Source organism: Schistosoma haematobium, chromosome ZW, assembly GCF_000699445.3.
Source record: "Schistosoma haematobium chromosome ZW, whole genome shotgun sequence".
Classification (NCBI taxonomy): domain Eukaryota; kingdom Metazoa; phylum Platyhelminthes; class Trematoda; order Strigeidida; family Schistosomatidae; genus Schistosoma; species Schistosoma haematobium.
This window is the reverse complement of record NC_067195.1, coordinates 34,672,248-34,699,747: the sequence shown is the minus strand read 5'-3', so window position 1 is coordinate 34,699,747 and position 27,500 is coordinate 34,672,248. Positions and strand designations below refer to the sequence as shown.

Genomic DNA, 27,500 nt, shown 5'->3' with positions numbered 1-27,500 from the left:
GCCAACTTGTCTTCCTACATACCTTTTCTGCCTTTTGGAATAAGCTACCAGCCAGAATTTGGGAAAAATTCAATAGAAATCACTAAGTAGACATCTAAACCATTCTAAGGAACTGGATGAGCTGACAATATATTCAAAGTCTAGCGCTTTTAGTAATATACTTGGCACTCTCAAGGTGGTAAATAACTCGATAAACTCTAAAGCACTAATATAAGGCTACTAGTCATCTCTTAAAATGCTGGTTAATATTGTACTTGTATTATTTACAATACTCAACTTAGATCGTTGGTTTACAGGCTAGATAAATAAACAAATACACACCAAATTATTATTCACAAGCAGCTTATGGGTATATAAGTGTCATTAATAAACTGTTTTTGGCCTCTTCAGAAATGCAGTAATAAGTTACAATAATGTTAGCATAATATTTGCCATATTTAAAAAAGGTTCTTTGTAACTGAGAGCATTGAGTTGACTTCAAAGAAGGAAAGCGAGAAAATAAGCTAATAGAGACTAAAGAAACGCGAAATACGTAAATAGTTTAATAAGCGTGTTTGTGAACACGGAATATGAGTAAATGATTATGCATATATCACCAGATGAATATAAAGAGAAAAAATGAAAAAAATTAATAAGGAAATAAACCATTATTGCAGTGAGGTTTGACTGCAGAATAAGTGTTTGTGCAGTAACAGTTTAGAGTGGTGCTATAAAAGTTTCAGTTAACTGCGAAGGATAATTAAATGTCAGTATGTATGAGTCATGATGAATCTGAAAGTTAGTTTATTTAAGTGTGACACAAGATATTGTCTTAATTGGAAACTTCGGACGCTTAAGGATAACATTTGTTGAGAGGATAGGTGACAGACCTTGATAGTCCACAAGCTGGATTGTGTCAGCCTTCTGAGATTGGTTGAAGTTTTGGAAGCTACTCATTATCTAAACACCAAGCATTACCCTGTTTGAACTTCATAATTACTACGACCGCCAAGTTATCGTACCTATTTTTTCCTTGAGAAGCTTCACACATAACAGTATCAGCCATACTCGACACTATTTCAATAGATGCGGCAAAAATATTTCTGTTGAAATGGAGCGGATCAAAACCTAAGAATTCAATTCTCGAACTGTCTTTGTCAGTTTTTAATACATATCGTGATACAACACACAAAATACGTACCGAAATCTTAATACTCCATCATATGCCTTCCTTCATACTTCCAAAACAGGTCTCTTTACTAGAAGCCTGTCACAGCAGTTATCTGAAAACTAGTAAAACGACGCCAAGATATATACTAAAAACTGTGATTTCAACCGTAGAACAGCACTTTATCTTTCTCATATCATTTTAAGCCATCAGTTTTTCGTTGTACAGACGCACATACGTCGTTCACTCCTTCTATCCCAGGTTTACTTCCATTTATTGTATTTTTTATGCATCAACAACTGTTATTTTGTTTCTATAGAAAAACATACATTATACCTAAATTAAATAATCCAGTTTACTGCCGTAAAGTCTGTAACATTTCTGTCAATTTGGTTTCGCTCATGAATTGGCATGCCTCACTTAGCTTATTATTATTTGAAAATAAATGGTGATTGTCACCACACCAATCTTTTGTCCAGTCAAATAAATCAAGGGAACCGATACGGAAGCTACATTTACAATTTCAAACCCATTAATTACCACTTTAAAATCTGAGTGTCTGAAAATACAAACTTATCAGGATCTCGTTTTTATGATAGTCTTTGTCAATTAATTGGGATGTCGTTTGTTATGAAATTTTCAAAACAACAACTCGTGCCCAAAAGTTTGATTAATCTCACGCTCACTGTTGGTTCACCACTGAAAATAATAATTTGTGCCATAGAAAAAACATACAGGAAAGGAACCATTGAAGCAGTACTGTCCAGAAAAATGAACCCAGTTGAAGGAGAATATTTGACCCCTTGTATAGATGCAAAATCAAACCAATGATAGCACCCTCATAAACACCTTTAAGTTAGACTCCAAAGGATATTAGTGATATAAAGTGCTTCCTTGGACCATTGTGTGATCCCTCCCCTTACACAAGCTTCCCGTAAAACAGTAAAACCAAAAGTCGATAATGAAGGGTTGGGACGATGTATTTGAGTAGTGATTGATGCTTTGAATCGCGTTCGCTATATGCCGTGAAAAAGCAAAGTACGGTTTACCCAATCGCCATTTGATACAAGTGATTGACCGAGAGCCTTCAGCATGTGGTGTGTTCAGTAGGGCTAATGTCGAAGATATCCTAAACCAGTTCTTCTGGAGAGTTGCTAACGCCACACCGCCAATCGAGCCTACGTCTTAATTTTAAATTAAACTTAAAAGTGCTGATAACTTTTGAAGCCTAGTCACAGTTTTTCAAATCTTTACATAATGAACACCAAAATTCGTACTCTTAAGCCGTTGTTGATGACGCATAAGTATGGCAGTGTTACTTCTTCCATTTTGAACTTCTTAGTATCACAATAAAGCAAAAGTAATTTATATATAACATTGAAACCGTATGTTCGGTCTTGGATCTTGTTTGTTTGGACTATAATTGGGAGGCGTTTTTGGTTAGTTCTCTGAAGATGGCTACTGTTCTCCCGAAGTTTTCTGATTTGTATAGTTTGAAAGAAGAAGTAGGGCGGTAAGTCTCGAAATAAATTTAGTTAGTTTATCTTACTTAATGTCCGTTGATCACATTATAACGATAAGTTTTTCTGTATTCTCAGTGGGGCATTCTCAATTGTTCGGAAATGCATTCAGCTCTCAACAGGTTTAGAATTTGCCGCTAAGATCATAAATACAAAACGTCTGTCAACCAGAGGTAGGTTTTTGATTGTTGGGTTTTAATTGGTTTCCTCGGACTTTTCATGAGCTATAAAATTTGTCAGTTTATTCCCTCATGATTTACTGATTCCATTGTTTATATCCAATGTTCATTATAGTGACTACCTTAATGGGATGAAAAATATTTGTATTAGGGGTGCGTGCGATTATGCTCGCATATATCTAAGTCAAGCGCTTGCATCTCTACCCCTTTAGTTCTGCAATCCATAATATAAGCTATAATCGACTTTTCAGAATGCTTAGGAATACAAATCATTTACAGTAAATGTCCGAAACTTGTGTTCTAAGTAGTCCCACGACTCTTATCTTGAATGACAGTTAATTTAGGTCTTGCCTGTCCTTGCTATGTGATGTTCGGTTTTGCCCATGCTGCACCAACCAATTTTCATATTGACTCTAAGTACTACCAGTCGGTGGGCTAGATGCAACGTGAAACCAGGCACATGAGTACGTTATTCCGACTTGTCATACTCGGTTATCATAGGAAGATGAAATAGGGTGAGTCCCTAGAATGGTAAGGGTAATGATTACTGGTGGAGACAAAAAAGACTAGGCATCTAAGATACGATCTTGGAAAATATGAATCAGTAAAAGAGGAATTTCTAGGAGGTTCGGGAACTTGAGATCTAAGTTGTGACGCAACTTGTTACATCGGCTTCAATGTCTGGTATGGATAAATGATCTTGGTTTAGGTTGTCAGACGGTAAATCGCTTGACATATATAAGCCATCCTAACCCTAACGTTAATTCCTCTAAATATCATTATTTTTCTTCTAGAGACTACCGAAATACTAGCCTATTTGCCAAGAACTCCATCTCATAATTGTCAAATTTTTGCTTAAATTCATGTTGAGGATGAACCTATTAATGTGACTTAAGATCATACACACTTTTGACCTAGGTTATTTGACCAATGACGCAAAATACTCATCCAAGTGGCTTGACGTTTTGCAAGCGTAATTTTTGTGTACCTAATTTCAACAAATTGTATCATGTTTTCATAAGCATCCTACGTACTTGTTTTAACATACAAATAACCTACAGCAATATCTTGTTTGCAGACATGCAGAAGTTGGAACGTGAGGCCAGAATATGCAGGCTCCTGAAGCACCCTAACATAGGTAAGTGTTACCTATCTTTTGCTTAAAAGCTATGTTGGCTTCTCGAAAATGTCACCTAGAGTAAGCGTGTTTGCATGTTCTCTAACATTTTAAGAAATAATAGTTTTATAGGGTTCCATCAAAACCGGTCGTTTCGATCGAAGTCTTCGAGTCCGATATTCTCATTTTACAGCTTGTTATACTAGTTCACTATTTGAATGTATTCCTTAGATAAATCCAGTACTTCTGTCCGTCCTTTCAGTGTTTGAGTACGCGAAGTTCGGTACCCGAGCAGTATCATAGCCCGCACACAAATCAATGGAATTGTGTGGCGCATATGTATTCGGTGCCCCTTTGTAACAATAATTATCTGTTCAAATAAATAAGTATGCAAACAATTTGTGAAACAAAATGTGTTGTGCTTCTACTTTTACTTCTATGTCCTTCAAATAAGTGAAATACTTATTGATGGACCAAGTTCTCGTCCAATATCTCAGATTCGTAATTGCTTCCTGAAATTATGGTTATGATGGTTTTCCACTAAGTTTGTGTAAGTCAAAAATCTATGACTCAATAATATCAATGAAGTATGAAGTATAGAAGCGTCACTATCACTAAAACTTTCCAAACTACTAATTTGTCTTTGAACTCAGTACGAAAAGACAATAACGCTGCTTACGATCTTCGTGCTTTCTTAAACATGTTATCACATGACCAAGCATCTTACTAGCTGTCGAAATATAACGGGATCAAGAAATATAATCTAGCTACAGTAGTCAATCTATCCGAACCGTTCCATATTATCACCTAAAGTAATCTGTCACTGACCTATTTTAAGTAAATGAAATCTAGAGAAAGCTCAACCACAGACATGCATTTTTTAGAAGGCTAGAAACAAAGGGATTTTCAAGTCATGTTCATTAGGGTCTTATTGTTCAGTCTATCTTCCTCTTTATAGTACTACAAATAATTATTGCTCACTGGGGATTTTCTAATCAGCACTTCAAGTCGTAGCTTCTGGGAGTTTGAGTGGTCTTAGTTAATTGGATACCAAATAGTTCAGTGGCTGACAAACTAGGAGCTGGTCCTAACGTGTTATCTCAGTTCACGCTATCAATCCAAGAAAGTTCAACAGGTTGAGGCAAGATATGGAAATAAGTGTGCTAACAACGGTTGTAAAATAAGGAGGTAAAGTACATAAAAGACAAGTTGTTCAAGACAAAAAAGGCGGAGATATGTTGTAGATCTCCTTACCACCGTAATCAGCTTCAAATCATACCACCTAGTTTCGAGCCATCTATAACGATCGTTTCTTGAACTATAACAAAGAAGGCTACATCCACCTGTACACCGCAGGTTTAGGAAAAATATATCTATGATCTAATTCCATGTTTTGAGTTGGTCACGTTAACCTCTTCTAGCATACCCTCTAGTCGACTTGGTTAAGGTAGGTCGTGATTAGGTCTACGTCACACATCCTAATTGTTGGAGGTTCACGGCTTTATCACTCGACCTACTTCACTTGTGCAAAACACTACACCTAGCATCAGCATCATTTACTTGATAGCTCCAACACATAAAAAATGCTCCGAAAATACTTCTAGAATGTCATTCGTTTTCGGTAACCATTTAATAGTCCTAAGATGATGTTTAATGGACTCAAGTTCCAGATTCGCTCTTTTGTATATACCCACGTATCGCACCATTATCGGTTGGTTCAATCAAAAAAACTCAACCGAGTGATTTTAATCCTTAGGGAGACTTGTCAGTCACTGACTCCTCAGAACTACTGGCAAATAATCAGTTCACCCGACTACGTATATGGTCAACCTGTGAACGATGTCAGTATTATATAAGAAAGAGGGGGTACTGACAGCAAGTAACCATCATTCTCGGTTGGATGGAATAGCATTTCAGACTCTATCACTTCTAAATTACCGAATGACGAGTGCATTACTCGACTTCATTATTGGCATTTGTAGTTTAGAACGCTCAATGTCGAAGGATAAACATATGTAACTCATTCTCAAAGTATGACTTTTAGCCATACGTTTTGTGTAGGAGCTATTGATGCTAAATTGCTTCCTAAAGTGAGGCAGGCAAAGTTCTAGTCTAAAGCTGCAAGTTATTGGTTGAAATTAACATGGTTTTACCACAAAGCCACATCCCTATTTATCATGTGTGTACGTGTACTTCCTATCTACCTCTCGGGTTGGTATTTTATAATCATTCTTCATTTTTTTAGTTCGCCTATACGATGACATTCAGGACGAAGGGTTTCACTACCTCGTATTTGATTTGTGAGTTTTGTATCTTCAAATTGGTTACTAGTATTAAATGTGATCCGAAAAACAAGTGATTTTTATGTTTATATATATATATATATATATATATATATATATATATATATATATATGCATCAAGAAGACATGTTGAGCATCTGATTTCCTGCTACCTTGACGCATAACGTGAAGGTATGGAAGAACGACTTTTGTGTTTACGAGATGTAGCTGCCCATGGATTCTCTGTTTTAGTTCCTTTATTTGAGTTTTCGGAATTCTCAGTTTGACGTTCTTTAGCATAACAATCCTCACAGACACTTAATCAGTGACAACCCAATTCATATTGACAATAATTTTCATTTGATTAACAGTAAACAGCTGCCCCCCCCCCAAGTTCATTACGCAATAAGGATTAGAGTAAGTTTGGAGTCACGAGTGATCATGGATCCAACCATTTTGGCGAGTGGATTGATATAGCTTCCAAGAAGTAACTAATATTTGCTGTATCGCCTCACAAAGGAAATCGGTAGTGATCTTGTGGTAACAAATAGACTACTATTACTAACATCTCATGTGTCGCATGTTATTATTCGAAATGTAGCGCACGTATGTATACAGGATATCTTCTGAGTTAGCTTAGAATCAGTGACGTTCGTAAAGTCAGTGCACTATGTTTGTTCCTTTCGATGGAAGTGACATCCTGACAGCCAACTCTTAGTTGAAGTTTGCCCATGTCATAGTAGAAAGAGTGAAAAATTAGGGATCTTGTGTTTGGATAATAATTGTTGTTTGTGGCATTCGTGCTCCGTTAATAGACTAACACCAGACTTGTTATCCATATGTAACGCCCACACAGTTAAACTCATACAATAATCATTCGTACTTATCACTTCTCCGCACATAAAGACAAACGGTAGATGCATTCAAAGTAGCCAGACCTGTGTCAGTTTTTTTTGTATAGACTAAAGCTGGCAGAGTAATGAAATCACAAGGATATCCAAAACGTGGTCTCTATATATTTGCTGTCTCAGGAATAATTTCACAGCATGGATAAGAATTAATTAAAAATGAAAAAGTGCATTTACTAATTATTAATGAGTGCCAAATTGTATCTTATGTTCTCATCTATCACAATTCTTGTGTACCGATCCTAGCGGACGTGTTTTGATCCCACATTTATTACCGGATTTCTCAACGTATTATCATAAATACTCCAACCTCCCACTTCCACGCTCATATTTCACACCTGTGTTCTGTATATAGTTTATTTACTGAGTGAGCCGATGCAGTGAATTCTTACTTTTTAAATTATTTCAAAGCTAAAAATTCACTGTTTGAAACTGGATGAATTGTATTCCCTTCATATATTTTTGTGTGTCGCTGCAGTTCAATAATCAAGTACTTTTTCGTCTACTAAGCTTTAAGATTTTGTTCGCGTATGTGAGAAAGCCAGTGATCTCATCCGACTGCTCAAACCGGTGTAGACAAGACAAGGCTCAGACTCACGACCTAGTTGACTGCTGGCACTACTAATCAAATTTACACTATAATGATAACCCTATTAATATTCTAAATTATATGTTGTTTTCATCATATGATTGTATTAAAATTAATCTTTTTAGGGTAACTGGTGGTGAACTCTTCGAGGACATTGTTGCTCGAGAATTCTACAGTGAAGCGGATGCTAGGTTAGTCTCTTTAGTGTTTACTGAGATGAATACGTAGTGAATTTAGAGGTATCTTTTTGTATATGTTATTCTCCTTAACTGTTTTTGTTTCCCATACCATTACTGTTGGTTTACTAGATTGATTCAAATGTAGGCATAAGACCGTAGTTTATAAATTTCATTTAGCTTCTGTTGACTTTGTTATCGTTATTATTACCGTAATTTTAAATCTTGCGAATAACCAAGACTCGCTTTCTTATTTTTCCTCCAGTAACTGTATGCAGCAAATTATTGAAAGTGTGAATTATTGTCATCAGAATAATATTGTACATCGAGATTTAAAGGTTAGTAGTAACGTTTTCGCAGTGTATCACTGTACTCAGCATTCATTATCATTAGTCATGCGTGTTCCACATTTACTTGGATTTTGGATCTTATGTTACGTGTTGTGGACATCGATATTCTTAAAAGCATTCATTCCCTTTGACTCAATAAACTTTTACTTGATCTCTAAATTGCCCATCAAAAGTTTTAGTGTGTTATTTTATGGTGGTGTCTATACTTATTTTTTGTCATGATTTTTTATCTTAAATGATTATAATTACATTTTATCATGTTTTATGTGAAATTTTATGATGAATATTTTCCTAATCACACTATTCAGTCACAATTTTACTACCCGGTCCTAACAAAATATATATTGCCCAAAAGTCTCTAAGAGACATGTTTTGCTAATCTTTTGTTCGCAGGATGACAGCAGATAATTTTGTTATTACGTTTTTGTTCTATATTCTGAGTAGCATATATATATATATATATATATATATATATATTAATATTTACTTGGTAGATAAACTCAAACATATCTTATTCGAAATCCCAAGTAATCTGTCAAAGGGTTTTCGGTGAGAATAAATTTTATGGACGACTTTTGAATTGAGAATGTCCACCTACTAGAAATAAATGATGATTATAAAGCAGTGTGAAAATTAGAATTATGATTTACAGTGGATAGTTAGGGTTAGGAATTCGATTTACGGTTTTCATCACGAACTGACATAAGCTAACATGCCAAAATGCTATTTAATCGAATAGATGAATGGAGTTCGCGCCAAAACCCAATACTTGTTATCTTACATTTGATTGGTGCGTTCATAAATGATAATCTCGCCGGATTTTCGGTTTCGTTTACATTACTTTCTAATCATTTATTCTTTGTGTTATGAGTGCAGTGAAACATCTACCTGATATCCCTCCCCCACGTCACAATCCTAACAAATTATGATATCTGTATCACTATTATCATCCTCTAATTTATATACATATATTTAAGAGACTCACTAGGTACAAAAAAACGATTTCTATGTGTGTAATTATTGTGTATGTGATTAATGCTCTTGAGTTTAACTGACTTAAATAATAAACAAAGCAATACACGGACAACAGCATTTAGTGGAATGAAGATAAGAGAACATAAAGAGGTTTTACTCTGTTGTCCACGTTTTAATGGACTCTGTGGATAATGTAAAAGTAACCTTCAAAACACCTTGCCTTGTAACCAAGTTCATTTTTTTATAGTAGAAAGACATTTTAGCACGTATGTAACAACATCAACAGGTTCCACTAAAAACGTTTATTAGATTTGTTGCAACTGATAGCAGTAAATCATTGTTAAGTAATCTTTGAGCTGTCCTGTACTTAACAAACACATGTGGGTTTTTCATAAAATTGAATTTGTTTTACAGCCAGAAAATTTGTTGCTTGCTAGTAAATCCAAGGGGGCTGCAGTGAAACTAGCGGATTTCGGTCTGGCGATAGAAGTTCAGGGTGATCAACCAGCTTGGTTTGGTACGTTTTTCCTAAACACATACATTTGTTAAATTTTTCAACCAATATGCTTATGTATTTCATTACAAAAAGACATTTTTCCTTCAGTTCACGCAAATACTTTAACAGTAACCAAATTTCAATTCATATTTTTAAAATTAATGTTTAGTAAGAGAACTGATTATCCAACTCAAGTGATTGAATAAACGGTACTTATTTCATTTTTCAAGTGGATGGAGACATATCGATGCTGCAGATAGTATTGTTATGATTAATTTTATCCATGCCTTACAGTAAACTGAGTCGGTTTGTCGTTTCTGTTTAGTATGTTAAATATTTTTCTTGCTTTCATTTATGTTTTACATCACAAAGTTAGCATTTCGCTATAAGATAGACAAATAAATTTCCACCTTAGCCTTATTTGCTTTCTAAAATTTAGTATTTTGAAATAAATATTGTAAATTGTATGATAAACTTGAAAACAACGAGGGATCTACCTCAAAGTAGCTTTTCTATTTGTTATATGGAGGAATTCTTTCTTTTGCCTTTTCCTAAATTCGTCTCGATGCTTTATAGACGATGAGTCGTTATTGAAGAGTATATGTGATAAATCTATTAATAATTCACTGATGGAGTCGGCCTTTGCTTTTGATCCGACAGTGATCACTGATCCTTATCTTCTTATTTTCATGTCTAGTTAGAATTTTTTCCTCCCTAACTGTTAATTACCTATTGTTTTCTCTTAAATATATGATTTATTTAGTTAAATACTAGTACTACTCAACTACTGCCCACTTAGAAATATCTGATTTAATCGATTCGACGAACCAGTGGATCTCCATTGACGGTACGAAATTTTTTAAGACCTCTAGATGCAGACAACTTGGTTGAGGCTGAAGACCCTGGGTGACATGAGACAGAATCGATTACAGTAGTGTAGGTGTATACACTCTTTGTCTTCCCCTAAACTGTGAGATTGAAATAACTTTATACCTTTCTTTCTACGAACTAATTCTTTCTCCTTGTATTATACCCTTGTATGAAATGTTTTTTTACTACCATTGTAGTAACTGCTTCTATGAATTTGGTGTTCATCTTGTTGTGTTAATGAGCTGTGGCAACTTGGACCGGTGCATATATGTGCCTGGTCCTATATTGTAGCTGACTAACTTCCCTAATAAGTGTAAGTATCCTCTGTACACCGTTGACCGTCTAATCCCTTTACATACTGACTATAAGGATATTAGTTAATCGATATTTTAGATAACCTTATGAAAAATAAAGGATCAACAGATCTCAAAGGGTGAGTTTTCACGGATGTTTATGAAACTCGTAGCGAAATCGGTGGATGGTTCGAGTGGAACCTAACTACACAGTTATTTTTGTCACATCTCTAGTGACAACAGTATCATATATGCATTTTTTTGTTACTGAAATGCAAGGAAATTCAACAAATTCACAGATTCATTTGTGTTCGTTGGAAAGACGTAAAACATCTTTATCAGAAATTATCTTCGGTGACTTTTTTTTCGAATAAATATACACTGTGGCTACATTTCAACGACACTGCACTAGCACACGGTTCACACCCATAAAAACTTTTCATACGAAGTATTTGAATAAAAGCCATCAATTACCTCATTTTATGTTACACATATGGCTTGGTACTCAAATGTCACTTCAAAATTCGATTCTTTTTTTCATTTTTATATGGAAAACTAAAAATGTTTTTAAAAGTCTTCTTAAAGTATGAATTGACATCAATCAGATAAGCTCTTCATTCAGTCACCCTGGGCAACTTATAAATTAAACGACTATTCAGTGTGACTGTACAGATAATAATGAGTGTTGGAAAGTATTCATATAGAAATCAGGAAATCTGACTAGTGACTTCGAAAAATATACCCGGGAAAAACACCTCAGTTACATATCAAGATTAAAGAATTAGTAAAACATTTAAGACTCATAGATAAATAGTACTACTGTCATTTACAGCATACTGTAATATCCAAAATCGTAGTTGTTAGGTACAATAAATGATTTCATGTGTTTTATGCTTGTTGAATTCAGGCTTCTGATCTCTATCGTACTACTGCTCAGGTTGAGTCAAATCCAGGAAACATCACGCCTACTTTCTTTTTTGGATTATTCGTGTGCCAACCAAGTCGTTACCATTTGCATTTCTAAATCATAACTATGGCTAAAAGTCCCATAATACTCTGGTGTTTCCCGAAGTAAGGGCACAATTGTTTCCCTAGGTGGAGTTGTATTCTTGGACCAGTTGGAAAACGTTTTTGAAAGTTACTTTTACATACTTCTCAGGTATATTTGGTGCAGATATACAACTAGTCATCATTCACTTTTATTAACTGGTGTAAAATATGGTTGTGTATTTACATAACTCTTTTCCATCTTTACCTTACATGACCTGATGAACATACCTCATATTCAGGAACTCAACTGGTCTGATGTGTAACATCGAACTATTGATATAGTTATCACTCAATTCACGAGAAAGTTCTCGTCAGCAATTTGTGAACGGAACCTTTTATAAGTAACGTTACAAAAGCAATTTCAATTGTCGCGAACATGGCAGGAGAGGAAGAAATTAATAGCCCAACGACTTAGTGAATATAAATTAATACATATACGTATGACGTTCAGTGTTTATTAAAAACAGTGTGAGAGCAATGATCTATGCTTGAAAATATGCAGATATGAAATGGAAAGTAGAAACGGGTATTTAAATCTTATTTATGGTTGCTACATTAGTCTCAACTAAGTATTTTCTTACCTTGTCTGTTTGAATGTGATTATCTAGAAGTCAAAACACCTAACTCTCAACCAATGAGTTGTAGGTTCGGACTTCTCTGCACCTAAATCAGTTTTCATAGCCAAATCATCACTAAGTCGTTCGCTAAGATCTAAGTATACATACGTAGTTGGATTAAAATTTATTCAGTGTTTCAGTTTACAGTGCCTTATTCGGTTTTTCTCTTGCCATCTTAACCTGAAAAGTGTTAAAGATAATTATTTTCTGGAAAACTATGTTTACCTGCTTTCCAAATGAATGGTAATATCTTCCCCTGACAAAATTACTCGTCAAGTAGACACGGTCACTACAACTGTTAACGCTATCATAAAGTTTATCTTATCTGTTAAAGACTTAATACCAAGAAAATCTTATGCCACATTTCCTATTATTTGGTGTTTTGTATGCTAACGTTAATCAGCATTTCTTATTGCTATGATTTTATTATTGTTTAGAATGTTATCACACTTTGTTTATTAGTTTTAAACCAAGATAACAACCCACCATCTGTCCTGCCATATTAAAAAATTGTATACTTGTCGAACTGCAGTAATCCTAAAGAAATTAACCATTTAACAACATAAAGGTCAGATTCATCTACGAAAGCAAAAAGAATTAAGAATTGTATTACCATCAACTAAAAAAACATTGTTCTGGAAACACCAGGCTTGAAACAATTCAAATCTTCACAGTATTCTTACTGGATTAGAAGAAAATAATTCATCACTTAATTCTTGTCCATAACTTCCACGCCACATCCCTTCTTGCCATTTTACTTTTTTAGAATATTTCCGACTATTCCTGTGATAAATTATCAGCATCATTTCGAGAAATATCGATATTCTTCACCTACATTTATCAGTAATTAATTCCTCCTGTTCTCGTACAATTGAATGAGGTGTTAATGAAGAAAATGCATAATAGACCACTATGAAGTGTTTTCGACACTTTAAAAGCAAACACCACTCATATTTTTCTGTCTTATTAATTAAAACATTTGGTGTCACTTTCCGTGTTATAGGTTTTGCTGGCACTCCTGGTTATCTTTCTCCAGAGGTTTTGCGTAAAGAACCATATGGTAAAGCGGTAGACGTCTGGGCTTGCGGTAAGCTGTTATGGTTTTCCATATATTTTCTTTTTTCTGGTATTTATGACTTGCTATTTGAAGTATTCACTACACAGTAATCTCATCACAAAATATACACCCTGCAGTTTCTCTTTTCAATGTGTAATAGAAATTTCACGTTTTCCCAGAAATGTTTGGAAATGTTAACAATTTTTTTATTTTTATGTTTCGTTGTCTCCTGAACAGTTTTAAATCGTATATCAGTTGTGGAATATTCTAAACTGCTGTTTGATTAGTAGTATCTTCTGTAACTTAAAATCCTGGAGCCGAATTATTCCCTGTAGTCAGATATATGTGTACGAAGTAATTATTCACAGTTATCTTATGTATTCTTGTAAACGTATTTGTTTATCTATTTTCTGATTTATATCTCGTATCAAGACGCGTAACCTGTTTTTACAATTATTTAAGGAATAGCTTGCACTTAGCGTTGTTCTGGCACAACATTTCTGACTTCCTGTCCTAGCTTATATCGCTTATCATTAACATACCGGATCTCACCCGAACATTCAAAAGTTTTAGGGATAGTGATAAATAAGATTAAGGTGTAAACGACTGAATTCTTGTAAATTCTTAGTCAGTCTTTCGGTTAGTAAGCATCTTCGTATTGTTTTTGTATGAAAATAGCTCTGCCAGTCCATAAAACAACCGTAGTATATAGTGTTACTTAGAAAAATCCAGTTACCTCACATTTCCTTTCTATTGAGTCATCAGTCTTATTTCGATTCTCAGTTTCTAGTGAAATGCTAATATTTCATTGACGATTAATGTAACACTCGCAATTAAAATCACTTACCCACAAATTATGATTGTAAAATCATTTTCATTCAAATTGTTTACGCTAAAAATTTTGTCGAACCAAGTATGTATTTTTATTATTCCTGCCGAGTCAGTTTTATGTTTTAACAAACAAATCACTGAATATATATGATCCCAATTTACCTTGTTTCTGTTAATTGAAAAAAGGATTATCAAGCACCTCTGCTCACTTAAAAAGTACTCTCTTAAATTCGTAATGTTTTCAATCTCCAGGTGTTATTCTTTACATCCTTCTTGTTGGATATCCACCATTCTGGGATGAAGATCAGAATCGATTGTACAGTCAAATCAAATCGGGAGCATATGATGTACGTAAATAAAAATATATTACTTTTTATCAATTTTATTATTTTTTTGGTTCTTATCTTTGCACCATGTGACGACTAATTAGGTAAATATTACATGTAATTTAGTCTATATTGTACCTTGATTTACTATTTAAATCTTCATTAGAATTACGGTTCTTGAGTTTGAATGAGTTATGATGCTTATTTCTTGACAGATGCTTAATTAAAAAATATAGGAGAATGATTATTTAGTCTAAAAACGTGAGAAACGTAGCTACATTTGGCTAAAATCATGTTTGAAATGTTGGTAGAAGCCAATTGTTATTTCGTGTTAAAATAATGGGTTATATACGTATTATCAAGAGACGTGAATAACTCGTACTATAACAGTTTTCTGTTACTAATCACTAAATGTTATGAATATTGCCTCTAAATAGGACCTGACACAAATGTATGTCTGTCGAAGTTCTTACACTTCACATAAAGAAAACAAGTTGGTTGGTGAAGCCTAGTAGGTCCTTCTGGCGAGAAACAGGTCACATCAAAGCACGGTACAACTACCGGGGCTAGAATAGCTGTTTTTGCAACCAGTTGGAGTTTGCCCTGTGTGGAGCGACCCCGTACATTACATGCACCAGTTTTGCCAATTTTTCGTCGTTTTTCTATCCAAGAGTAATTGTGCTGTGTTTCTTTGTGGGGTTCGTAATCGATTTAAGGGTATCGGTCGAGTGGGTGATTAGCCTGATCTCGAACACCCGGGTCACCGCTCACATTAGTTCATGAGTTATCCGTCCCACATCAACACAGCTTTCGAAATGAAAATAACAAAAAGCCCAAATAGTTACAGTAACAGTGATAGTGAAAGTTCAAACATAGAGGACATTGAAAAGGATAAATGAAATCCAATGATAAGAAGCATAGGACAGTATTAAAATCGAAGATCTAGAAGAATATGATAAACTAATGTATTCGTGTCACCCCAGCTGATATCAAGACAAAATGCCTTCTTGGGAGTTCCTTCGCTATCTTTATGGATAAAAGCAATATTGTTCTTTAAACTGAGAAAAATATTGGAAGCTAGGTATTTATTTTAACGAAGAACTTGCATCTTTTTAAACGAAGTGCACATCCTAGATTTCACTGCTGATCACAATCTAAGTATACTAATAATCGGTTTATGTCTAATTTCGTACTATTTGTAGGGATCATTCAAAATGTTGTTAATCACCGCTTATTTATAGATATTGGTTTTTCACCATTTTTAGATGGTGTTACTTTCTATTGAAACAAATAGTTTGAGTAATTTCCCATGATGTATACTGGAAATACTCTACCTTACCTCACCCCATGCTGTTTACCTCCTCTTTAATTCTACAAACGACAATCTTATCTGTAAAATATAGATTCACATTAAGCACTAGTAGTTTCCTTGAAAATCTCAATATCCCATTTTGTAAGTAGATGTGGTTTTCCTGTTTTCTAATTTTTATTTCATAAAAATGTTTTGTCTATAAAATTGTTTTTTGTCCTTCAATCTCTTTGTATTTTTTCAGTATCCTTCACCAGAATGGGATACAGTTACCCCTGAAGCTAAGAATTTAATCAACCTAATGCTAACAGTCAGTCCTGCAAGGCGAATCACAGCTGCAGAAGCCCTCAAACATCCATGGATTTGTGTACGTTATGAAAACAGATGTTTAGTAGAATTTGAATTGTTTGTTTTTGTATTTGGTTCTTGTTTAGTCTTCAAACCTTAATGTATTATAACAAGGGCAGTAAATCAGCTCATTGTAATCAATAGTTTTCAATGGTACCTGCGTACTACTATCTTAGCTTGCAATCATTTAGTAAGATTCACTGCTTATTTGTATTTAATATCAATGACTATGACGTTATGTCTGATACATATAGACAACTGTTTATTTATGTAAATTCACCGTAAGGAATTTTCATACCATGAAATATTTAATAAAAATGCTAAAAACGTTAATGTTTAATTTTCATCACTCACACAAGATCCTCACGAAACTTGTTTAGGTAACTTTCTTCCTACTTATGAAAATTTCCTGAGTTCCTACATTTCAATAGCTGTTTGAGTGTAGATCCAACAGTACTAACCATTTGTATGCATGTTTCGAAAGCTAAAATCATACTATGCAAACGTTGTCCGCCAATACATCGCGCGCAGATCCAATTTCACACACTTTAATTAGTATTCCCATCAAATTGTCTTGGTACTAAGCGATTTCATTTTGGATACACTGGCTTTACGTTAACGATTTCAAACTTAGTTTCGCTGATTTTCTAGTAAATGTATATTTCTAAAATAATATTTCTCTATGTTGAGATTCTTCTTTTTTTGTTATATCTCACTAGAGGTAATCACTCCAACTGTGAACCAGTTAAATTGTGTAATTAATTCTCAGAGTAGTGAGGACCTGTTTTCTACCACAAGAGATTCTGAATCACATATGTTTGTGTTTAAGTATATTTATGCAAAAGGCTTTCCTATAAACACTTCAAATAGCCGTATTACTAGAACAAATATGCTCTGCATTTCACATTATTGCATAATATATGCATATAATTATATTATTTCTAATCGTTATATTGTATCCGTATTGAAGTATTTCTCATGGATATCCATGTATCCTTTGTAGTCAAACAATGCTATCTGATATTAATACCTAATACTTCTTTCTTAATCGAGTAATTTGTCCCTTTCTTAGTCATAGTATTTGCGAACGACGATAAAGTAGATGAAAAGTCTTTTTCTTTCATTGATCGTTTTATTTTAAATGTATTGTCCTTTGCCGCTTGTTGTTTACCAAAGATTTCACTCTCGTTTTTATCTTTAATTAATTTCACATTCCAGACCTTAGATGTAAGCTCCAATTAACATATATTTTAAAATGTCATTACTTTTCGGCATTAAATAATGGATTACATGCTCTTACGTTAAAAAAAGGAATTTAACACGATCTCTGGTGTCACGTGATTTCGTATTATTTTCGTTTTCGTTTCAGTTTCTTTTGCTTCGCACAAATCATTACTTTGATAATAGACTTGTTTAGCTTATGGTCTTCCCATCTGTTCTCGAGGGAGGTACAGAAATGGTCACAAAACTTAACAATTTGCTCTGTCCTTTCATGATACTCCTTAACAGTTATTAACGATAGAACACAGCAGACGATTGTAAGCTTCCCTTTTGTGAAACAAGTAGATTCATTTACATAAAGGCTATGCATCAACTGTTATGATTGGAATTTGTATAATTTGTACTACACGAAAATCCACTTAAATTTACTCTGTCATCCTGAGTAGTACATTGAGGAAAAGCCACTGTTCATCCTATTTGTTATTTAATTTGTTTCGTGCTACTGAGTTTCTGAAAGTTGATCCCATTTAAAAACAATCCGGACCTCTTGATAATTTCTACCACTAAAATATCATTCTTAGTTTGTACTGAAAGTCAATCATTTACCACACTAATGCTGTCATTCTTCAATATAAAGTTTATCAAGTTAATGTTATTTTTATTTGTTTTAAATACTGGAAGATGGAATACAGTTTTTTGGTTCAGTGAAAGAACGTTTATTCGCTTTTTTATACCATGATATAACTGTTTCATGACTTTCCTATAATAATTTTTATGAGTAACAAAATTCTGTTCTTTTGTTTGCTTCTGTGTGTTTACGAAAACTAACATGATCATTCGCTTTGACACCATGCGCGTTATAAATACTAGTGCGTTTGAAGTTTTTGGTAAATTATTTCCTCTTTTTCCTTAGATTAATTCAACAGTTTCCATTTAAATTTAAATGATCACATTTTTGTTCTTTAACTTAACTCTGATAATAATTTGGTGTTTAATCATATATTTGATCAGAATTATGCACCCAGTCCACATAGCTCCTCTTCATCACATCATTATTTGACAAGAGAAAATTCTATAATTAGTATTTGTTTTTCTAGTATAAACCAAAACAACCATCATTCAACTTCACGTATGATGAATTTACGAACAGATAAAAACACTTATGTTGTTTTGATGTGGAACAGTTAAAAAGCAATAAAACCCGTGATAACATTTCGATATAATTCAATCACTTTCCTTGCATCAGATCGATAGCCCATTCACTTCAACCTGTGCTCATCATTATCAGTGTCATTGTTTCTATTATTATTATTATTACTATGGGTTTTGTTGTTAAATGGAAGCTTGGCCATGACCTCAATATCGACTAGATTGTTTTATCCTCTGCTTATTTCTATATTATTTACATACGAGTGTTTTGATTGGGACAAAATTAAGGGAGTGTGAAGTGGATAAAGTAATGGGAAAGAGAAAGTTATTTACGAGATTTTATCCTTCTTTTGATTACATTGAATTCACTTGCTCATATTTTTGTTCTATAACAGTTGATTTTTATGGAATTTTTCACTAATCTGTGTGATGCATATTCATACTTGGTCTTTGTTTGTATAATAGTCTGTAGGTGTCGGTTTCACTTTTGACACGAAACTTGAAAGTGGATCAGTGGCTTATTGATTAAGACATTCAACTTTCGACTACTAATTCCCACGTTCGAACCCTGTCCAACTTTGTTTGGAAAACCGGATAGGATGATTAACACTCATACTCAGTGTTACTCATACCCAAGTACCTGGTGAATGAGTTAAAAACAAGTTATTATTAACATGTAGAAATAGGAAACTCAGAACAAATCCACTAATATGAATTTATATTCTTATTTATCTTCTCGCTACATGAGTGAATGATATACACTTGTGGAAAATGTTTAACTTTACTAATAAGATTGAAACAATGGACTGAAATAGATCATGTTGCTATCAGTCATCGTTGGAGAAGCCCGATAAAAGACTGCCGCTCGTTAAAGAATATATGTCTAGACTCCGATAGTACTTGATTACAGATGTCTTAGGAATATTATTCACGTCTGGGATCACCGGGTAAGTAATAGTGAGGTTAGATACAGGGTATTAGGTGAAGTTGTGAATCTTCGTCGACTGAGATGGATGAACTAAATGTTATGTATACCTGAACGCCGATTACCACGACGAGCAATGCTGACTACTGTTAGGTATGGTATGAAGAAAATCAGAGGAGGCCAAGCCAAAACGTGGCATCAGTCCTTGAAGTCACTAACTTCTAGTTTGAGCCACATTGGTAGATGCAGACTACTTGGTTGGGGTCCGCGCGACTATCTTAACTAATAGTTGGAGACTCTGGCTGACATGGCTCAAAATCGATCGCAATGGCGTAGTTGGTAGTTTTACCAAGAGTTTTTCCATGCGATTTAGGATACATAAACTAAACTAAGCCACATTTTTGTGTAATATTTTAGAAGTCTGTTTTATGGAACAGCAGCGGCTTGCCATGAGCCAGGAGGAATGTCTATAATTGGACTTTAAAAATTGATTATAAGTTCTCATTTATTTATTAATTTGAACACATAAATATTGGTACAAAGGAGCACTAAATACATATGCGCCACACAAGTCACTTAATTTGTGTTTGGGCTGTGATAACATTGAGAATATGAAGAGACAATGTAAGGTGCATATAAGAAAAAAGGGAACAATAGCGAACAGAAATTTGTGTACGATAGTGGAGTGATAATGGGAAAAGCAGTTCAGTTGGCAAACGTACAACCAGAAATAATTCTCCCAATTAAAGAAGTGCAGTATCGGTTTCCTGTCAGTCTTGTAAAAATACTTGGCATATGGAAGGTTCAAAGCACATACCATACCTACGCACACTAATTGCCGACTGATTAAGTGCGGATTGCATGGCTTGGGCATTATTCCACAGTAAGATAATACCATCCGCATACTCAAGGTCGAGAAGTCTTTCTCCAGGCAACAGATTCACATCGTTATTACTTACATCCATCAGAGTTGTTTCCAGAATGTCATCGATAGCAAAGTTGAAGAGGAATGGTGATATTGGGCAATCCTGTCTAACCCCACTACTTGGATGGAACAATGGAGAGAAGTGTTTGTATATAATGCTTTTAAGATGTTAATAAACTTCTCAGGCACACACTTATTCAACAGACTATCCCAGAGAACAATCTTGTCCAACAAATCGAGGGTGGCGTTGATGTCAAGAAACATGACAATTGTTGGCCTGTGATACGTATGACGGTGTTCTAACGTTTTGGCGGAGGGTGAAGATATGATCAATAAATCCTCGACCAAAACGAAAACCAGTTTGCTCCTCGCGAGTCAATCTTTCTCGGATTTTGAACAACCTACGAAGTATGATGGAAGCCAAAAGTTTGGACGCAATCATAGTAGACTTATTCCTCAATAGTTGTCATAGAAAAGACGAACCGTTTTTAAAGATAGAGATAATTATCGTCTCATTCCATGATGTTGGAACATTCTAAATGTCAAACGTTTGTAAACAACGTAGTCAGTTCCTTAACCAGAAGGTCGCCACCATCTTTAAAAAGGGCCGAAGATAGGTCATATGGTCCTGGCGATTTGTGGTGCTTCAGGAGTTGAAGTTCCTTAGGGACTTCCGCCTTGCTAGGTGAATTGGTCGTCACAGGTCAGGGTAGGTCAGTCTAATCGATGTTGCCGGGGCAGCAGACCAGTTTAGCTGCTCATCGTTTAAGAGGTCGATAGATGTTATTGATTGACATCCAGTCATCACAGATTATTCCGCCCATACCAGACTTCTTGCTGCCAGTGGCTCGGAAGAGCTGAAAGAGCTTCCAGCAATTACCTGAAGTAGCTGCTGCCTACAACTCATTGGCACGCTCCGACAACCAGGCTTCTCGGCCCAATTTGATTACGTAACAGTTTTCGTTTGTGGTCGAGCTCATGGTCACTCGGAGTAGACCGATGGTCTTAAATATCTATTTGTACACATAAATATTGGTACAAAGGGTCACCGAATACATATGCGCCACACAAGTCACTTGATTTGTGTGTAGGCTGTGGTACTGCCCGGGTGGCCAAACCGAAGCAAGTGGTTTTCTTAGGGAGCCTTCGACCTAAAGGTCCTGATCCACAAGGCAGTGGAGCATCGTAAGGAGATACAGTCCCATGGTAGCCGGTGACCAACGATTGGTTCATACGTCATTTGTTCCCTCAGGATACTGGAGCCGATGTGCACCATTGGTTTGGAATCAGGGTTTCCCAAAGCGCTTTTCGTCCTCTCAATTCCGTAAACAACACTCACGTGATATGCAAACTAAGCGTTAACTGTTTGAAACTATTAAGTCACGCGTTGTGTTTTTCAATTAAATATACATAGAAATTTAACATACTCCACTATCGATATAGTGGAAAACCACCTGTTTCGACCTGGGCACCAGGGCAGTACCACAGCATACACACAAATCAGGTGAATTGTGTGGCGCACATGTATTCGGTGACCCATTTTACCAATATTTATGTGTTCAAATAAATAAATGGCTAATTAATTGCTTATCTCGTAGTGAATTTGAATCATCGATACTTTCGTATTTTCAGACAAAATATATTCTAAAGCTCGATAATCCGAGAAAATTCAGATTTCCTAATGTTGTTTACTTGCGCTAAAAAAACATTTAGATCACATCTATGACTCGTTCGTGTGTGGTAGTAAATTCCTGTTCAAGTCCATTGAGTGGCTTGGTAAATTGTGGAAAAATTAAAACTAACACATCAAGGCTTAAGTATCCTCAATGAGATTCGTACTAGCTAATAAATTTTACTGATAAATAATTACAAATCAATTGTTTTGTACATGTGAATCGTATTAGATTCGTTTATAATTGTTGCACCCTTTCATGTAATCCAATCAGCTCATAATTATATTGTCTTTCCAAAATAATAGTATATATATATATATATATATATATATCAGCTCACAAATGTAACCCTATTTCTCAACATTCTTATTTATCGTACTTATACTTGACTTTTTATAATATCCTGACAATCCTTACTAGGATATCTTCGCTTGCGTAGCATTACCTCCAAGCCACAAACATCAAACCCTATAAATAAATTCATTCATATGAACGTGTCATACATGTTATACCTTTCTATCAGCGGTTTTAAAAGTGTTTACAAACCAACTGGAGAATGATTTTATGCTGTATTTTGTCTAAGGCGCTAAACTATTAATGATTAGCTTTTCTTAATATTAATGTTAGAATTGATTTATTTACTTTGTAGTACATCACATGATTGTCACATTTTAAGCGTAAATCTTCTCTACTCTGGTTACGTCTATATTTATACATTGTTTTCTTATCTTTTACGCGCGCGTGCACGCCTTAACAGGAATTTTTGGAAACAATACGATTTCACACTAATATAAACTCTTAATTTACAACACGTTAATAATGTTCCGTTGAACTAACACTCACACAACCCGAGAAGGTTGTGTTGTTTTTCCTAACTCATCACCTATTAACCACAGAATATGTTACCTTTGGTGTATTCAAAAATTTGACTATCCTACATATATATTGTTGTGTTTTAATAACTGAATTCTTAGATTATCACCACTTTTGTTTGTTTTTTCTCTTTTGATGGTACCCTATCATAGAATGCTTAAATATACATTTATATATATATATATATATATATATATATATATATATATATATATATATAAAGCTTGGGCCATTGACTCGTCATTTTTAAGGCATTCAAATCTATGAAGAATGTATTTCAGAAAGGTCTGGGTAATTGGTTTCTTTAGGTGAGTACATCAAGTACGCGAAGACAAAGATTCACGGTGTAGTTTTCTCAATTTTTATGACGAATAAATCGACCAAGTTAAGGTATAGTAATACTCTAACTTGATGCCTAAATTGAGCTTCTTTTGGTCTGACTTATTTGTTAGTAACTTTGCTAAATTAAAATGGAACCCAACAAACAATCTTTTGTAATGAGTAAAGTATATATAACTGGATTCCTACCATATCTTAAAACCCATCTTCACGAATTATTCTGGAATTGCTGGTCCGATTATCTAAAAGTTTGCCACTTATCTCCGAATGTACTGAATAACAATTCGCCACTGATGACAATAATAAGTAGATCATTTTTAATTAACCCATTAACCCCACTAATGATTTGTATAGTACTACTTCATATTGCTTTTACGTCCCGTCTCTGTCAACCAACTTATCGAATTCTAATTTCTTTCCTTGATAGCAACGAGAACGTGTCGCTTCCCTTGTGCATCGTCAGGAGACGGTGGAGTGCTTAAAGAAATTCAATGCACGACGTAAATTGAAGGTATGTTCTTTTCTATAAATCTAATTGCATAGTACTCTACTTAAACTGTGAATATGCTTGCCTCATAAGTTCTTGTTCATGTCTGTACAGAGTTATAACCTCTGAGATATTTCTAATGCAATTTTTCTATCCAGTTTAAAGTTGTTTTTGGATTTCCGTGCATGTGATAACCATCTAATAAGTATAACCGAAGAGTTGCTGCTTCATTTCGACCAAATGTTTATTTGTTTAAGCTTGGTGCACTGGGGGCATAAATGTAGTTCAACTGGTTGTATCAACGGAATCGTGATAAACCTACATACACCAACCGGACACAACTATCCGTCATTTCTCTGGATAGTGTTCATTGAGCATAAGCGTCACGCATACATTACTCAATATGCACTTCACTGGAAGTTTACACATTTATAGTTCCCGAACCGTTGATATCTGTGTTTTTTGGGGTGAATTCACTGGGTAACAATTTCCATCAAATAATAATATATTCTAAAAATAATAATTACAGAATTCATGCCAGTTTACAGGCATGATCAGTTTGATATAGTGTTGGGATATTCAGGGAAATATCCCAAAAATTATCCTGTTAAGCCTAATGCTATCCTTGGACATGAAATGGTATCATCTTACTGGTCAATATTTATTTGACGTGTTATTTTCCTGTTGGCCATTATTGTACAATGTTATCTTCTATTTTATGGTACGTTGTGGACTGCTTGAATGGTATATAAACAAAGTATGTTTGAAATATAATGATTCATATATCCGAGGCTGTGACTTTCGTTCTGGACTCAATTGACTGGGCTAGACAGGGAAGCGAGACCAATCAGAACCCTAGGTCGTTCTACGTGTTTGTGCGTCTTGGGTCCGATCAATAATTCGCTACCCCTTAATCCGCAGCAAATATTTTTCACAGTCATAACATATAGATAGTACTATTAAATGTAAAAGATATATGGAATATTAGATTGTCTTAAGTTTTCTAGTTCAAAAATTGTTCAAGTAGTACATATTTCACATGTATTTCAGCAATGAAAGTCTTCAACCGGTAGCATTTAATTCTTTTTAAGTAGACCTGTTGATGTATGGACGGTGTATTTAAAATCATTTCCCGCCTTATAACGAATTGATTGTAATCATCTACAACTAGAAAATAAAACACAAGCAGAGAGCACGGAACAACAAATGTAATGTTTACTACGATAGGTCAGTCAGTCAGATTTGAATGTCAAGTAACATCAGCTTGTAATAACGACTAAACATTTAAGTATCCTATAATCTCACTTGCGGTATGGAATATACTTACAGATGTAAACAAGTTTCAAGCATTTCCAGAGGAAAAGTAGGCATCGATGCAGTGGACAATGAATGGGATTGACTTTTTTTCAAGGGTAGATTGTGGTAAAATTTTCCAGAGTAAAAAATTTCCTAATAAAGTAATTCATATGGAGAGAAGATTTAGAATGAGATGGTTTCACTAATTACACAGAGTCACAGATGCTGTAATCAGAAGATTCTGCATATTAAAATGCTTCATTAGATTTAAATGATAGTTTATTAAATATTTTAAAGATAAAGGTGAGTTTTGAATTAAGTCTCCTTTTCCACTAATGGTCGAGTCCAAATTTATTATATCTGGACTTATAAATAAAAGTACAACAATCCCAAGAATGCGATATACAAATCACCTCTGAACGGATTCCAACCTTAATTTATCCTTTATGTGAACAATACTAATAATAACAAAAGTGCAGTATTCTGGGATTAGTCGAACACGTATTTGCACATTAAAATACGTGACTCGTTATGAAGATTACAAATTATGCAACGCAGAAGACGTCGGGACTTGGAGGTCTGTTTCGAGACCTGTTCTGAGAAGGACAAATTGTATGAATACCTGAGTCCTAGATCCAATACTCCATGTAACATGTATAACACCTTACTTTTTATGGTAATGTCGAGGTTTAGTGAAGTATTGCCAAAGTATATACATCCAAATTTGGTCTTGTTAAGCTCCAAATGCCATTTTGAGTATCACTGGACCAATTTGCTGAGCTCCATACTGATGCAACTTGGCATATTGCTCGGCTCATGAGGATAAAATGAATACATCACTTTAAGGTCACCTTATTATGGAAGAGGCTTGCCCATACAAAAGCAGTCGCGAATATCATTTACGTAAACTAGTTAGTTATTTTTGCAACTGTCATAAAGTCGTTTGATTCGAAGTAACGTTTCTCTAGGTGTCTTAATTTACCACGATATTTAAGTGACATAAATAATTGGTTGGGCTTACTAAACCTGTACATTTGAAGGGCCGCGTAGGAATCTAAGCAAGAGTTGGTGATCAGATAGAATGTGTCAAATCAAATGTTACGTTGCCTCAAGAATGCTTATTGCCTAACAAGAAAATATTTTCCTGTCATATTTCGAATAACAACGCTCGTTGAAGATTCCCATCATAAAAGCTTTATGCAACTATACTCCGTGTTGTGTGGAGTGACCAGCATATATAAATGTACTGATTAGTTGCATATAACTATTAATTTGGTATTTATTAGACTCTTAATCAGGTATTCTTGTTATAACTGTCACAAATCCATTTACTGAACTGAGTTTAATACTACTACTTTTTAACTATACTGCGATTCTCTTAAGCATTCGATGGCTCAAATTTATTTTACTTTATTCAATAATAATTGAATTCATAGATTATCACCACCTTTGTTTGTTTCTTCTCTTTTGATGGTACCCTATCATAGAATGCTTAAAGATACATTATATAAAGTAATAGTATTTATAGTCTAAACAAAACCTTACACTTTATATTGAGTGTGTGCAGTTTCATGTTATCAAATTTTATACTGACTTACTGATTACTTTTATTACCGAAATCTTGAATAAAAAAATGAAATGTAATTGTATTTGTTCAGTCAGTGTTTTGCTTGTTTGTCATGTTCAATCTTCAGACCAAGATATTCTTAACTAGTTTTTAATTGACTAGATGTAATATTACATAGAGTCATCTGACCTCAATTATAAGGCTAGTGTTCGACCACCATAATCATTTACTGAGCTTATTGCATGTACTTGATGAATAACTATCTATATTTATTATATCTCATCATCTTGAATAATTCTTTTGTTCTCTATTTACTTAACCCATCTGTATTTGAAGTGTAGTAATAGCTTTTTCATCTAAACTTTCTCCTTAATAAGTAGTTACAACGCGTTTTATTCCTTACTGTCTACGTTAGATCGAACTCAATGGTAAAACTTATTAATCGTTTTTCAGAGTGTTGATAATTGACACATTTATGTGTGTGCATGCTTTAAACAAATATGGTTATCTACCCATTTAACAGTTTCCTGCTTTCTGTTTTTTTTTCGTTTTTAGGGTGCTATACTTACGACTATGCTAGCCACACGCAATTTTTCTAGTAAGTT

The 27,500-nt window shown here is 34.4% G+C and overlaps 1 protein-coding gene across 3 annotated transcripts in view; it reads left to right on the top strand.

The window, feature by feature from the left end:
* The first annotated feature begins 2,324 nt into the window (after nucleotides 1-2,324).
* CAMK2G_1 (Calcium/calmodulin-dependent protein kinase type II subunit gamma) overlaps nucleotides 2,325-27,500 on the top strand; it is a 45,528-nt gene continuing 20,352 nt past the window's right edge. The window contains exons 1-14 of one of the 3 annotated variants that reach the window (XM_051211157.1): nucleotides 2,325-2,451; nucleotides 2,490-2,660; nucleotides 2,746-2,840; nucleotides 3,925-3,984; nucleotides 6,209-6,263; nucleotides 7,868-7,933; nucleotides 8,184-8,256; nucleotides 9,658-9,760; nucleotides 11,810-12,061; nucleotides 13,573-13,656; nucleotides 14,710-14,804; nucleotides 16,337-16,459; nucleotides 23,973-24,056; nucleotides 27,451-27,493. In XM_051211157.1, coding sequence (XP_051071194.1) covers nucleotides 2,602-2,660; nucleotides 2,746-2,840; nucleotides 3,925-3,984; nucleotides 6,209-6,263; nucleotides 7,868-7,933; nucleotides 8,184-8,256; nucleotides 9,658-9,760; nucleotides 11,810-11,817 — 519 coding nt within the window. In that variant the 5' untranslated portion in view covers nucleotides 2,325-2,451; nucleotides 2,490-2,601 and the 3' untranslated portion in view covers nucleotides 11,818-12,061; nucleotides 13,573-13,656; nucleotides 14,710-14,804; ... (1 more) ...; nucleotides 23,973-24,056; nucleotides 27,451-27,493. Of the gene's footprint in view, nucleotides 2,452-2,489; nucleotides 2,661-2,745; nucleotides 2,841-3,924; nucleotides 3,985-6,208; nucleotides 6,264-7,867; nucleotides 7,934-8,183; nucleotides 8,257-9,657; nucleotides 9,761-11,809; nucleotides 12,062-13,572; nucleotides 13,657-14,709; nucleotides 14,805-16,336; nucleotides 16,460-23,972; nucleotides 24,057-27,450; nucleotides 27,494-27,500 lie in introns of those variants that run through there. The other 2 variants (XM_051211156.1, XM_051211158.1) reach the window with 2 other exon arrangements.